This window comes from Psittacula echo (assembly GCF_963264785.1).
Source record: "Psittacula echo genome assembly, chromosome: 1".
Taxonomy (NCBI): domain Eukaryota; kingdom Metazoa; phylum Chordata; class Aves; order Psittaciformes; family Psittacidae; genus Psittacula; species Psittacula echo.
In genome coordinates this window covers 36,391,250-36,407,083 of record NC_137735.1, presented here as the reverse complement: position 1 = coordinate 36,407,083, position 15,834 = coordinate 36,391,250, and the positions used below count along the sequence as shown (strand labels likewise).

At 37.5% G+C, this 15,834-nt stretch overlaps 1 protein-coding gene across 7 annotated transcripts in view; it reads left to right on the top strand.

Annotated features, from left to right (window-relative positions):
- Positions 1-15,834, top strand: part of TENM3 (teneurin transmembrane protein 3) — a gene marked incomplete at both ends in the record, with an annotated part of 327,594 nt that overhangs the window by 187,016 nt on the left and 124,744 nt on the right. For 2 of the 7 annotated variants that reach the window (XM_080639189.1, XM_080639188.1), the window contains one exon: positions 4,637-4,729. The exons of the other annotated variants lie outside the window; for them this stretch is intronic. In XM_080639189.1, coding sequence (XP_080495315.1) covers positions 4,637-4,729 — 93 coding nt within the window. The remainder of the gene's footprint in view (positions 1-4,636; positions 4,730-15,834) is intronic. 7 annotated transcript variants of the gene reach the window in all.

Genomic DNA, 15,834 nt, shown 5'->3' with positions numbered 1-15,834 from the left:
ATATAGATCAAATGTCAAGGAACTTTCAGTAATACTTTTCAGCTCTTGTACTCTGTCTCTTTAAAGAAATACTCGCGTGAGGCGAGGTGTTTATTAACGTTGCCTAGGATTTGGTGAGACGAAAGAACTCAGTTCTGGTATGATAAATTTGTCCTCTTTTTTTTTTTTTTTTGGTCTTTTAGAATTGATAACTGGCTCTAGGAAAGAAGCAGCTAATATAAAGGGTGACACTAACTTCTTTAGATGCAGAATGACATATGATGCTGATTGAATATAAAAAATTGCTGTAAAAAATGTTATAGGACTTACTGGCACAGAGCTGAGTTTACCTACGGTGATTAATTAATACTCATGTAACACTCAATCAGTGCTAATTTTTTATTAACGAAAGCCATAATATTCCAATTTAGTCATCAAACTGAGCATTTATAACTGTATTGAACCTGACAGTAATTCTTGAAAATATTTATTAAATCCCTTCAGTTCGTTCTTTGAATCCCTTTAAATTATGTTTTGTAGCAAAGTAAAGATAGTTCATCTGATTTTGACTAATCTAAAACATACGTGGCCTTAAGATTCTCTATTAGGTAGTTTTGTCCCCGTAGATGTTCACACAGATCTTCTGTCAGGCTGTTGGGAGTGGCTCTTCCTTTTCTTAGTTTTGTTGGACCTTCATGTATTGCTTATGAGACATAAGACATTGTGGAATAGAATTCCAAATGAAGGGATTTCATCATACTCAGACAATTCAGTACATTAAGGAGTTTTCTTACAGAACAAATAAGTTTGTAGTGGGAATAGAATGTTTGACATTTTCTAAACGCTGGTTAATCTTCAGGATATGCGTATGGTCCTTGATATTTGCTTCTGTTGCCTTTTGTTGTTGTTGTTGTGTTTATAAAGAAAGAGACTTAAATACCAGTTCCAACCTGGAGTAAATATTTTTTGCCAGGTAGTCTCTTCATCTTTTAAATGTTTCTGATGAAAAGCTAAGGGTATTTGAATCTTCAAGTTTTGAACCCTTGTGAATGAGCTGAAATGTGAAAATTTCATATAAAAACTGACAGAGCCTTACTGTAGTTTCTCTAATAGTCTCACTTGGTTGGAACTCTGAAGGTGAAGAACTCATCTTACTTGTCATTGATTTTTCCCTTTTTGGTTAAGGTTTCCTACTGAGTGTGATTCTTAAGCTCGGTTCAACTGTATTAACAACTTTGAGACAGGTCTTTTTGTTCATCCTTTTCTCAGCCTGAAAGAAAGTTTATTTCCTCTTTGGCAATATTTTCGTTTATGCTTATAGTCAGCTCTTTTTTTTTTTTTGCTTTTTTTTTTTCATCTGACTTAGATGACAGCCATTTAGAGGTGCAGAATGCGAATGTCAGCATATATGCATAGCTATCTTTCTATCTCTATAGGCTCATATTGGTGATGGGGGGCGTAAAAATGACATACAGCTTGCTGTCATGAATAGCTGGGTAGTGAATAGACTGGTTTTGTGTACGTGCGTGTAGGTGAGAGGGATATATTTGCAAAGCCTGAGGGAGGTTTTAGTCCCCATCATTTTGCAGTAGTAATGGGAGTGACTTTGAAATATATATTTCATAATATTGGGTTCAGTTGTATTTTAATAGAATATTCTGCAATTTGGCTCTGTATATAGTTAATGCTTTTGTGTAAAGCATAGCTGTTACTGGTTAAATGGATGAACTGTGAGGTGACAGATCAATGACATGCAACAGAAATTCCATTTGATGTGTTTTTCTAAATATAAAAAGACTGTTTTCTTAAAATTTGATGAGGGGCTGAAACTGCAGCTTCGGTTATGTGACTGCTACTTCAACTTTGATGCCATCTTTAAATGACCATGAGGTTACTGAGCAGTGGCAGAAATTGTCTTAATTCTGTTGGGGCTCAGTAAAATATACATTTAAAAAAAAAGAAAATATTTCCTGCAGATTTTCTGCAAACTGAGGGATCTTTTCATTTGACATTTAATGATTTTTACGGTTTGACATTTCCTCAGCCTGCTATGCATTAGGTTCAGCTGTAGCAGCAATAGATCTGCTGGAGAAGCCAGCACCATAGAACAGTATTAACTTTTGAAGAAATATAAAAGCAGGGAATATTTTGGATAACTTTCAGTTTTGTTCTTTGAATTACTGGCTGGAAAGCCAAAATCATGCAAATGCATGACTATGTGTCAGGTGTCTGAATATCATAAATGATGATTAAGTAATTAAATATTAGTGGGGGTTTTATTATCATTGGTCTTAAAGATTTTATTCACCTACTAGTTTTACTAATGAGTTCTTGAGTGCCAGGATCATTAGTTACATTCTCATGGCTTTGCATTCTAGTAGGCTCTAAATTACCGATACTTAAAAATACTTAGTAAATCAATGCTTTAAATGCTTTCTCTGTTAAATATTGAATGTGCAGAATTTTGCTGAAGCGCAATCAATTACGTATGATAGAGATGTGCAGAGGAAAAGTAGGTTAGAATTCATAAATTTGTTGGAAAAAGTAAGCTGGCAGCATCTCTTAGAGCATTTCTCAGGCAATATTTCATTAATTTGAGGCATTGAATGTCTAAGGTAGATTTGTCAGCAAGGGGAAATTCACATATTCCAGTCAAGGAATAAATCTGATAATATTATGTAACTTTATTCAGAATCTGTGCTAATGTGTCAGTGAATCAAAGAAGAGCTTTTCTTGTTCTTCTTCAATTTACTCTATGAAATACCTCATTTTTTTTGAAAGATGGCTGTATTTTATGTGATAGGCTGTGAGTATTTTATAGAAAATAAGCAAGAACGTCACATGTTTTTCGTAGTCTATACTGATACTGCTCAATCTTCTCTTACCACTAACTTATACTTAAAAATAGACTGGGTATTCCTGTATTCAGTTACTTATCTAGTAATTTTAAGGAGAGGAAAGAGGGAACTGGTTGAAAAAATAGTTGATGGCTGGAAAATATTTCAACATTTTGAAGGATTTAATTAAACCACTAGAATGTCTCAGAAGTGATACAGACAAAAAAGTTCCTAGAATGTGTTCCATGAAAATCATTCTGCAGGTTTGATCCAAACTTTATTTTAGAACGCAAAGAGTTTAGAGTGAGGAATACACCCTTATATCTTTATTGGGGTGAATTGCCAATGAAGCTACCACCTTCAGTATTGATTAAGGCGTGGAAAGGGTGTTGATAGTTTCCAGAGAAGTCCTAAATCAATTTGTGTAGAGGCTGATTGATTGTCTGCAAAAGCACAGTGTTGCTGGAGGTTAAAGTCTACTCAAAGCAGCTATTTTACACATTCCACCCACTAAAACAGTATCTGGTTTAATCAAATTCAAATTGTTCCATTCTGTAAGTCTTCCATGGTTAGCCATTTTACTTACAGTGAGAAGGAACGGTACAAAATAAAGGCAGAAACTAGGGATAGAGTTCAAATCCTGCTTTTCTGAAGATCCCATGTGTCATTGTGGGTGTGCCACACCACTGGTCTCCAAGTTGAGGAAACAGGACTACTTCTATTGCTGAGAGCATGAGTGTGATTTTAAAGATTGACATGCCATAATTATGCGGTCAGTATATGCACGTTAGACGCATGCATGAAATCAAAAAAACAGTATTGTTTTGAAAGTCTAAAGTTGATTAAAAAGTTGTTTTCTTTTAAAATTCTCATGCAGTTGCTACTCACGAAGCATCTGTGTTTGGATCCTAGCACACTGGGCTTGTAAGCTTCCACTGATGTCAGTAGTGTCTTTAGATTTTTACTTGATCTCACTGACATCCTTTCTGCTCAAAAATCCCTTTCTGTTACCATGAATACTTGGAATTTGTCCACACTGTATTTCGTCCCCTGTCTCTTAGTCAAGCAATGGTAGTCCAAACTTCAGTAGTATTTGCACAGTATTCTTTGAGTTTATCATTCACCTCTTCAAAGATGTGCAGCTATTGAAGTAAGCATGGACCCAATTTTTTTTCCAAAACTTTCCCTGTTTTAGGTAGGAGAAAAGGAATATGCAGTTCTAAACAAAATAGTGCCTAGCTTTGTTTCTCCCACTTCATTTTCTCACCATTCCTGAAGAGAGCCAGAGTCTGTGGTCCTTCCTTTCCTTCCCTGAATGCTGTGCAGTTGTTTGCAGAACATGAGATCTCCACTTACTCTGGTAGCCAGCCCTCTGCATATTTTCTGGCTGACTGGCTGTGCCAGATAGCCAGCAAGAGACTGTCTGTTAATAGTTCACTTTTATTACTTCATCTCTGGCCCAGCCTCAGCTGAACAACATCCCCTACTATGCGCTGTTCAGTCTTTAAGCCTGTCTTGCCACGGACAGCAGCCAGGAATTTTATTCAAGGTCTTCCACATAAATAAGCAATCACCAAAGGGTAGTAACCACCTAATGGTAGCCTTGTAATGCTGTGTCTTCAAGTTACAACTCAGTATGTGGTTCAGAGGACAGCACGGAAAGCAGATAAATCTCACATTTAAAATGGAGTTGCAGTTTTGCACATCTGTAGAAAAAGAAAGTTATGCAACAGAATTAATATATTCTTTTTGTGGGATCATCCCATTCTTTAAACTGAAATTGCCACTCTAATTTCATCTTTTTGTATCTTTGTGTATAGAGAATTAGGAAATCAAGCAGTCCTTGCAAATGGTCATGACAACCTTGTAGAGATGGATGTGTTTTCTCCAACATATCACGATAGCAGTTATGGGTATGTGACTCTAAGTGTTTGCATGATGCTAACTGTTGATACAGAAGGCAAAATGTGATTTAAAGGAAGATTTTGGTGACAACAGTCAAAACATCTGAGACAGACTTCCTCATCTTTGTATCTGACTTTTTAAATAATTATACTTCAGATAGTAGCTCATACTGACTCGTGACAAATACAGAATGGTAAACTTTGACTGCCGAATCTTGTTTGCTTTCACTTACAAAAATAAGAATGCAGTTCAGGTTGTGTTAATTCTCTATGGCCTGATTCTGAAAGCTGTTGCAAACTGCATGGTTACATATTTGCCAGATCTGAGCCTTAGTCTGTAATACATTTACTACTTATCAAATGTTTGTTTTAGAAATATTATGACATATTCATATAGCATAGGGAATGACCAATCATGGAAGTTAAGAAAATTATGTATCAAATCTATAATATGTTTTACTAGCTATTTTGAAATTGGAACTGCTGATAAATATATAACTAGAAATAGAGAATTCCAGATAAGTGAATATTTCAATTTATTTCAATAAAATTTATCTTACAGCACTGTACCATATCTGCTTAACTTTGTTGTTAATATGTCTTTATATTTGAACTATGTTTTGGCATTCTTATGCCATATCAGTATACTTGGTTTCTGATCCACACAAAAAAAAACCCTGACAAAACAGTACCATTGCTCTATGAGTTCCAGCCTACTAATCAGCACAATATGCTAAATTTTAGTAAAGAATTATTAATCATAAATTTACCATTTTTTGTTTATATTGTGTTAAAAAACAGAGCTTTATGTTCAAATTCTGTTTTGCTAATTGTAACTCAATGTTATAAAAGGGATAATGTGCTATTTGATTAAATGAGACCTGCATCTGCTAATTAATAACTAATTAAACTGTCAAATATATTGACACTATACATTGATCTGCTTCGTGCTCCAAAAACTCTTAAACTTTCACTTAGCCACAAATTAAAATTAACAGCGGGAGGAGAATGGTATGTTAAATTCACTTAATCACTATCAGCAAACTCAAAAATAGTGCAGATAGTTACTGGAAGACACTAATATATTTTATTTAAAGTAAAAATGTAAGCATACAGTATTAAAAAAGAGCAAAACCAAATATTATTGTTCCCTGTAGACCAATTACCATACAATACTGATTCAAATGCATAATTGCTGAAGTAGAGTTAATAGAATCATGCCTGGTTTATTCTTTATATGTTTGTAATGGGACTACCAAATGCAAGTATTTTAGCAAATGGACTATGTTACACAAAATTCCTGTTGGTTGATACTAATTCAGGTAACAATACAATGAAATTTATCTTGTTTGTAATCCCTTCATTTTTAAAATTATGCTAGCAGGGATCATCTCCCGGTGTGAAAGTTGTCCAGAGATAATAACACATCAGTTCCAAAGCATAATAGATTTGAGACTACAACATGCTATCAGCATGAAGATTCAGTTTATCAACCTCACTAACATACTGTGTCACAGCTAGAATCATTATATATTTGTTTCTTTGTTTTCATGTCATGCGTGTGTTACATTATGATATACTGTGGTTTAGTTTGTATGGCTTACGGAGACAATATAAATCTAATGAATTTGACAATTTTAGTGCTAATAATGGTAATAGAAATAGGCATTTTGCATAGAAATCCTAATGATTCATAGGCTTAGACCTAAAGAGTAGTTGTTTATAGCTTTGAAAGATTTGTGCACAGTGTATTAGTTATCATAAAACAGATGGAAATCTGAGAGTATTTTAATGGTACGTACTGTTGGCTTTACTTCATACAACTATTCTTTTCTCTGAGATGTAAACATACATTAGTACACATGTTGACAAATCAGCTTAGTTTGAAGTAAAAAGTTCATTTTTCTGTTGCCTATCCTTATAGTTCTCTCCCCAAGTTATCTAGGTATCTAAATCTGAAAAACAAGTGTCACTGTCAGCGAATGACCATATTTGTATTTCTTACAGATAAAGCTTCCCAGCATTTTCTGTTTCTGCAGAGTCACCTAATTTTCTGAAAATTTCTTATTTTTGCAGGGTTAGAGTTTGGAAACGTCCTGTTGCATCTGAGTAAGAATTCTTTGCAAGGAGGTTGGCTGGGGAATTTTGTTATCTTTGGGAAAAAGGTTCAGGACAGCTGAGTTTAAAAGAGGTCAGGTTGTTATAAGGGCATACTGAATTAAATGTAAGAGTGGAAGAAGCCAGGAGTGCAGAGTGTAAAGGAGAAAACTAAAGATGACTGGGCACAAGAAGGGTGGGAGTGAGTATGCAAATGGGTAGATGGAGTAGTTCAGAAGGAGAAAATGAAAGTGGTTAGTTAGGCAAGGTAGGACTTACGTAAAATGCAAGAGGACTAGAGACTGAAAGATGAAAGGATGAAGACCAAGATTATTCCTTGTCCTTTACTTCTTGTGATTACGTGTGAAATCCTTTTAAATAGCATGCAGCTCATCACTTGTAAGACTGACTCAAGATTGTGAGAGACCTTGGCTGCTGGCATATGCTCTACTAGTGACAGAAACCAGAAATAATCGAACCAAAAATTTTGTATCTGTGATGCCCTACGCTGAGAAGAAGCCTTTCAATGCAGTCTCTGAAGTTTCTTCAAACTTGCCTTAAAAAATCACAAGTTAAACAAAAAAAATTTTAGTAAAAAAAACCAGAAAAAGTCATCAACAGCATAAACTTAAGCACTCAAAATTTGCAAAATTAAAAGCTAATGTCTTTCTGCAGTTTCATAATTGCAGTTGAGTCTGACATCCCAGTCAGTGCAGCTCAAGTTGAACCAAAACCAAATTTGAACAGATTCTGGAGATTTCTTTCTGTCACATTGAAACAGTTGAAAAAATAATACCAAGCACCATGGCAAAGTAAAGGCTGTATGGTACCAGCATCCAGCGTCTCTGATAACATTGGTTGCACAAAGAGAAGTCCAGCTGCAAAAAGGTGTATGGGAAGTGAGTACCATTAAAGCTAAAGCGTCACCCTCTCCGGGGCACAAGGAATAGTCCCCTGTCTTGTTGAATCGCTGAATGGTGGTCTCTGAAGTCTGTAAATCTTGGCATGTTGCATATGAGAATGTATGCAAGTACAAGTTTTCACCAGGAAACAATAAGGATTAGAAAACAGGTATTACCATTGTGTATGTGCGCAGTTGCCAAGCTGGTGGTAGTGGCTGCAACTGAGAGGTTATAAGAGTGCTGTCACTGTCATGACATGAATCTGACTGAGTGACTGCTGGTAGCATAGTAGTGGCAGCACAGAGTTCATCATGGGTTATCACAGACTGAATCGCAAGAGAACCCCACCCACAGACATCAGTAAGTGAGCTAAGGTTCACAGATCCATTATGATGGAAACTTCAGCCTGCTTGCTGCTTGAGGCAGAATCAGATCTTGTCACTGGCAGAATAATTCTTCACTTCTTTAACTTCCCTCTGGTTTTATATCCTTTTGAAATGTCCAGTAGCTCAGTCAGGTCTTTCAGGTGCAGATGAAATTTCAACCTTTGTTCCAACTTCTAAATTAATCTGTGGGTAAAGAATGCAGCCCTGAGTCTTCCTTAAACCACATTTGCTTTTTGAGATCGCCTTCATGTGCCTTTTGAGACATCTAAAGCAATTGTTCTCTTTCAGCTTTATGAAGGCAGCAAGGGTAGTAAAAGAGATTGGAGGAGTGCTTCTGCCCTACCTTTCTTTGATTTTGTTCCTGTGAAGCTTAACTTATTCAATACTCAAGTCAAGAACTGGCCAAGATCAGAATGCCTCATCTCTGAGAGCAGGATCTCTGGTCAGGATATGATTCTAGAAGGCCGAAGAACAAGATGAGGAATTGTAATATAAATTTTTACTACTCACATGAACATTTCCAGATCTCACTGCAAAATTCGGATGCTTTCCTCTGCTTTCTCGTCCTTTGGAGAGAGGAGAACTGAAATAGCATGAACACTGACGGTATCAGAAAGTACACTGTGAGGCTGTCTGGTTCACTCCAATTGCTGCCTCTTCAGAAGTGAGTATCACCAACAGTATTGAGAGCCAGGTCACTTACTGCAATCTACATGGAAGTCTGTGTACGCACTAGTCTTCTGAGAGACCCAGAAGAAGCCTGTAAGGAGATACTGATATTTTTTCAGCAATACATAAGTCTAGTTCCAGTCTCCCCTGAAAGAAGGTAATGGGACAATCCTGCAAGGAAGAGTATGTGTAACTAAAATTGTGGCAAGTTTCTTTGCTTGTCTTCCCAGCACTATGAGTTATTCTTTGCATCAGACTCTTCTGCTCACTTCTGCAGAGTGTGGCTTAGCATTGTTTCTTTCCCTTGCTCATCTTCTCAGAGTGCAGTATAGGAGAGAGGAGCATGAAAGAGCAGGCTCAGCAGAGGCGTCTGATTATACTAATTCTTTTGATCCTAGATTTGCATTTACATATCACAGAAGGGAACTCCTCCTTCTGTGGGAGAGAGAACTAGCCACCTGAGTCTGAATTTGGAGGAACAAATAATGGGATGTTTACAGATGCCTTCTACATGCTATAGCACTATATTCTTTCTTACACCACAAAGAAGGTGGGTGCATTGCAGAGGACAAGATTTATTCTTGCACACCTAAAGAGAGGAAGTTGGGGCTTCTGTCAGTATCCAGTCCTTCAAGTCACCATGTCCTGGTGGCTTGCACAACAGACTGGGATAGTGTCATGTCTGAATTGCTGTTTGAAGCTTCAGCTTCAGGTTGCTCTGCCTGACTTCCCCAGTTTTTCTCCAGCAGCAGCCAGCAGTGGAGCAGTAACCCACTGGAGGCCATATGTGAAAGAACACACAGCAGTGAGGAAGGCACTTGCAGCCATAGTAGTACTTCTTTTCTTTCTTGGCTTTTAGTCTTCGGTTAGTAAAGAAAGTGGGTCTTCAGTGGAAACCCACCCAAACTCAAGTAAGTATTGCCATATATGAAGTGATTTTTTAAAAGATTTGAATAAGCTGTTAGAAGAGGCTTATCTCCAGTTCCCACAGATGTTTCCTGGTTTTGCATATGGATAATAGCTCTCTTCTCTTCCTTCCTTTCCTTCCTTTCTTTCCTCCCTCCCTCCCCTCCCCCCTCCCTCCCTCCTCCCCTCCCCTCCCTTCCCTCCCCTCCCTTCCTTTCCCTCCCTTCCCTTCCCCTCCCCTCCCCTCCCTTCCCCTCTCTTCCCCTCCCTTCCCCTCCCTTCCCCTGTCTTCCCTTCCCCTCCTTTCCCCTCCCTTCCCTTCCCTTCCCTTTTCTCCAGACTTGATCATCGTTTGATCTGATGTGATCTCAGAGTTTTTACTGGGATGATGGTAGTATTAATACTGGCTCTGATGAAGCAGAAATTATTATTAATCTCTTTCTAAGCAATTTTTTGATTGCAATTCTGTACAGAAAATAAACTGAGACAAATTTGCAGCATAGTGTAGTTTCTGTGCTTGCTTGGATTTATGTTAAATGCAGCCATATGGTTCTGTGGAAGTTAGTCATAAGCCCATGCTAAGGGCATACACCACCAGCTACAAGGTTTCATCTCAGAAGAATGTTAACAGAAGATGAAGACAAGCATAAAGTGTTCATAGAGAAACAAAAATCCAATTCCTTCAGGAGCCTACTGGGAAAGCTGATCTCATGCATCAGTGAACCAGAGTTTATATGAGACCTAGTCAGTAATTTCTGTTATCTTTTACATCTTCCCTATAATGTCAGTCGGCAGAGATTAATCTTCTCTTCCCATCTGCTTCCTCAGCTCAGTGCAAGGAATCAGATTTATTGATGTTATCTATCCATTAGTGAACCAGGCGGAGCTCTCTAATGTCAAGTGGCAGTGAGGGTCATGGTCTCACTCAGAGAACCCAGTTCAATCCAGCATGAATAGGGTTTGTCAGCAGAAAGGGGGCACACCAGTCAGTAGATGTAGTGCACTGATTGATCGTGATCTCAAACCACTGTTTTTTCCACAGTTAATGGTTTTCTACTGATTCTGACAGTTAATGTATCTGGTAAGGGGTTTGTAAACAAACAGAAAGCATGATAGCCTGTTCCCAGGAGAGAAAAGTTCAGCTGGTTTGCATTAAGGAGAGTCAGAGAGACATAAATAAAAAAAACTTGAATGAGAGAAGTTGAAGGAAACTAAAATAGCTGCAGCTGGATATATTAATCTTCTCTGGAAGGTACTTTCTTAAGATGAATTAATTTCTTTGTATGGAAATAGCCAATCAAATGCTAGGTTTTCACACAGAGATAGGCACACATTAACTCTGCGTGTGTCAATAATGATGTGTTTGACTTAGAGAATAAGAGCTCCCAAACCTTGGAAGTCTATTCTGTCTGACTTTCCTGTGCCCCTTTGAACCGTCACAAAAATAAAAAGATAAAGGTACAGCTACCCTTCCGTCTGTCTTGCTTACATTGGCCTTATGGTGCTGCTGAACTGTTGCAGAAAGTGCAACAACCCTTTTGAAAAGCAGAATTACTGATTGCTGCTGTCTCCAGATAGGTACATTATGAATTGTGACCTTTTTTTGGACAACATCTGGTATCTGAGTTTTAGTCAGGTGAGCAAACATCTCAGCTGTATTCATTACAAAACAGAATAATTACAATCTTTATTCCCAGAAATTCAATAATGCCATTATATTAAACATGAAAACTAAGTCATTAGGAGTACTATACTGTAGAAATCTGAGCAGAGAAGTCATGCCTCCTGAAGTATTGGCCCTGAGAGGTAAATATGTTGCCAAAAAATAAATGCACTAAAACTTACATTTTACTCAACTTGCATTTGTTCAAAGTGGATTTGATAGGGTTTTTTTCACTTACGAAAATCTGATTGATGTGTTCCTAATTTGAGATGTCTAGGGTGTAGATAGTACTGCTTAATGCCTTCAAGTAAGTCCAGGATAACAGATTGAGGACCTTAGCAGAATGGATAAAACCGTTTGCCTGTCCTCATTTACAAATGCCTTAATTCAGACGACAATGTCCACAAATTCAACACTCCTTAGAGACAAATAATTTTTACTGGAGTTAGATACTGGCAGATTTGAGTTGGGTTGGGAGGGAAGATTAACCTATGATCCACAATGTAAAAATTGGTGTGCCCATTTTATAAAGCATTTAACCTGTGAATACTGAAAACTGAGTGGTACTGCCTTGGCTGGAAGAGTCAAGTAAAGTACAGTGATCTTTTGAGCCAATGTTGGTTTCCTGTGCTGGTAATTGCTACTATGTCCAGGGTTTTTCTCACATCACAGGGAGAACAGATGAGTCAAATATAACAGTTTAGTGGACTTGTTAATTACTTGAAAGAAATTCTTGGAGAGCCATGAATATACCTAAATATTTGGGGGTCTTTTGGGAACTACAGGTAGAAGAAGCAAATGCAGAAAATGTTAGGGATAGTTTTTCTTTCCTCTTCCACCTCTCCTCAAGTTATTTTCTGTTCTTTCATTTTCAAAATGTCACTTTTGTTACATTCTGCACTGAAACAACAGGGATCTGAAAATAGCTTTCCTCAACTCCGTGGCTGCCTTTGCCTGATCCATAAAGAGCCCAATTTTGCTTTTCTGCTTCAGGCAATTACTTTTTAATGCTTTTGTATGTTTTACCCTAAAAATATGCAATTAATCAAACAGTTGTGTTATAAAAAAAAAAATTGTCTTTATATACTGTAGTGCAAACAGTACATACTCATTATACAAGAACAAGGGAACAATCAGTTGTATTTAAATTGAAATTGGTAGAAGAAAATAAATTTTTGACATGATGCCTGCAGAACAAAACACCACAAGAATGAGTGCAAGCATGAGTTTTAGATTATAAAGAAAGAGTGAACTGTCAGTTCCTCCCGCCTTTGTACTAGGCACTTTCAGACAGGGTGTTGTTCCTGGTGATCTGCCCTACTATGTTAATTCCTGACTCTGCTCATTTGGTTACAGTTACACACAGATTTTGCACATGTAACTGTTCTCTATCAAATAAGATTATCATCCTCCATGATTTCTGGAATGAACTAACTTGCTCTTGTCCTGCATATGCTTGCAGGAATCCTACCCCTTACACTGTTTTTAGAAAGAGACCCCCTTCAAAAGTATGGGTCAGAGATAATTTTAACACTGGATTCCTTTTGTAGTGCAGTCTTCTGGATGTGATAGCTGTTCTTGCTCAGTAGTCTTCCAGTAGTGGTCTGTAATTATCTGAAGAGTCTTGTATCATTAATAACCATCATGGAACTGACCAAACAGCATGTAGGGCAGTGTAGGAGACAGTACTGCAAGAAAACCTATACTGCAATGGCACTAGGACATTTGTTGCTGACCTTGATGAATCTCTCTATTCAGAAACATAACCAAGCTAAGAGATTTTTTTCTGCTCCAAATTCTTCAGGTGCTGGTGGTATACAACAATACACAAGATTCAAAGATTTGGGAGGAAGGGATTTAGATGTTTTAAGCACATATATTCTAAATAAAATTTTATTCTGGATCAGTTGTATTGTAGCTTTTGTGTTGAGTGTTTCATTGTTGTATATGCATATGGCCTAGCAATTATTCTGCAACAGCAGTCATCATCTAAATAATAAGGTTGCACAAAATAACAATAGCTGCCTTTAAATCTCACTGGCAAGGTGATAAAATGAGATATATGTTCTGATGTACTTGCAGCAGTTCAGTAGAATTTGGGTGGGCCTTATTGACAATTCTGTATTTAGTACAAATTTTGTAAAAGTCCTGTGTGACTTTTAGTACACTATTATGACATATTTGCCATGAAATTCGTGGCAAAGTATTTCATATAGCCATGGGTTGGGCTGTATGAAATACTTGAAAACAGAACAAAAATGCTGCCAAGAAAGTTGCTGGAAATGATAAGGAAGCCTCTTTCACATGTCTCCCAAGTACATACAAAGTATTCCATATGTGATGCCCAAACCCAGAGAAATCATAGCTGCAGAGCATACTGAATCTTTTGCAAGGTGAAGAAATTTCAACATAAACTAAATAAATAAATAGAATCATATATCTAATGTAAAAATTACATTGGGAATGTTAAAATTATGCAATAATTCTGTACAAATTGAGACCAATCTATTTAAAAGTAATGTGAAATAGTTTATTTGTATAGTATCTATGCATCTGTCAGTCTGGAATGTAGGGCTTTCCAGATGTGTTTATGCTATATTGCATTCATTGATGCATAGTATCCATTTCCTTCTAAACCGAGGTCAAGTTTTTGTCACACATCCTTTCGTAAAGAAAGCTATTCTAAATCACATTCTGTTGCTGGACACCTGGCTTTCTTATATCAGAAGTATTTGGGTTTATGGTCTGAGCGTTTCTGTCCTTGAATGTTGTGATTATCTATCTCAGTTTCTCTGAAGACACAGTTTTCAGTCAGTTTAATCTTTCAGTCTAACTCATGAGCTTCTTTATCACTTTTTTCCCCCTCCTGCTTTCTCTTTTACTGAATTTGGTAGTGGGTGCTTCAGTTTTATTTTCCATGGAGGATGTGTCAGCACAGAGAAAATCTTATTTGATATGAATCCTCCCCCTCAACTTGAGGAGGAAGAAAGCTGTCTGCATGTCAGCAGGTGCACACCAGCGCTTGCTGCTCAGGGAGTACAGAGTTAAATTAAAAGCGTGATTATTTTACTTCTATTCATGCTTGTTTTCTGAGCTGACATCTTTGATGTTTTTGATGATGTATTTCTGTATTTTCTTTTAAGGGTGGAAACTTAAGTAAAATGTCTACCCTTTGGGAAATAAGGGGACTTTCCAGCTGTCTTTGCATCCAAAAATTAGTTTATAACGCAGCTTTGTATTTTGCTACCAGTCTGTAGTTTAGATTTGCTAGATACTGAATTTTTCGCTCCCTGAAATGTTAAGATGAGCTGCACTTTTTAATAACAGCATATATTGAATAAGCAGACAGAAATATATATTGCATAAATGTAAAGGTAGAATATTATTCGCTTTAAAAAGTTAAAAAAAACCAGAGCTAGTCTTTTAAAACATTAGCATGATTCACTGGATTTTTGTACTCTAGAGCTTAATACAATATTTAAAGTGCTGCATACATGAAGGTCTAGCAAATGCTTGTTAGATGATCAATTTTGAATAGCAGATGCACTATTGGAGATGCTATAAGCTCCCTATGAGATGAAATGTAGTGTAATTGCCAGTAAGTCAGTGCTTGGTCAAGTAGTGCAAACAGTTTAGGGTTTAGAAATCAGCTATTTGAGTTCGATGGTTTGAAAAGGTAGGTGAATATATAGATAATTAAAATCATTTGTGAATGGATTGTATTTCAAGAGCATAAGAATTTCAGCATTATCTGGAAGCAGCCTGGATTTGTTGTCAGATACCATAACCTTCTGAGCGTCTCATAGGAACACAGTTTGGCATGGCTCAGTGAGGCAGACAAGATGTGCAAGTCTGATAGCATTACACTTTAAATACTTCTCATTCGGAGTTAATGTAGTAGGAGAGTCTCTGACAACTTTGTTAGTAACTCCACTCATTAGGAATAGAGAGATCCAAGCAAATTTTCTTAACCCAGAAGAAGATGCCAGACTGGGGTTTCCGTCATTATTTTTCCCTAGGCATTTTCCAGCCAGCTGGTGTGACCACTCTAGCATTGTATTCATAGGATAGGAAAGGAAGAATAGCTTAAAGTGAGTTTTGCTCTGTGCTGCCTAGGACTACATGCTGCTGAATTCCTACTACTGAATTCCATCAGCATTCTCCTGGAGAAACTGGCTGTTCATGGCTTGGATGGGTGTACTCTTTGCTGGATAAAAAACTGGATGGCCCAGACATGCCCGAAGAGTGGTGGTGAATGGAGTTGACGTCCAGTTGGAATCCATTTGGCAGCTGGTCACCAGTAGTGTTCTCCAGGGCTTGGTACTGGGGCCAGTTCTGTTCAACATCTTTATCAGTGATCTGGACAAGGGGATCGAATGCACCCTCAGTGAGTTTGCAGGCAACACCTATTTGGGCGGGAGTGTTGATCTGCTTGGGGGTAGGAAGGTCTACAGAGGGATCTGGACAGGCTGTGGCCGATGGTAAGAGGTT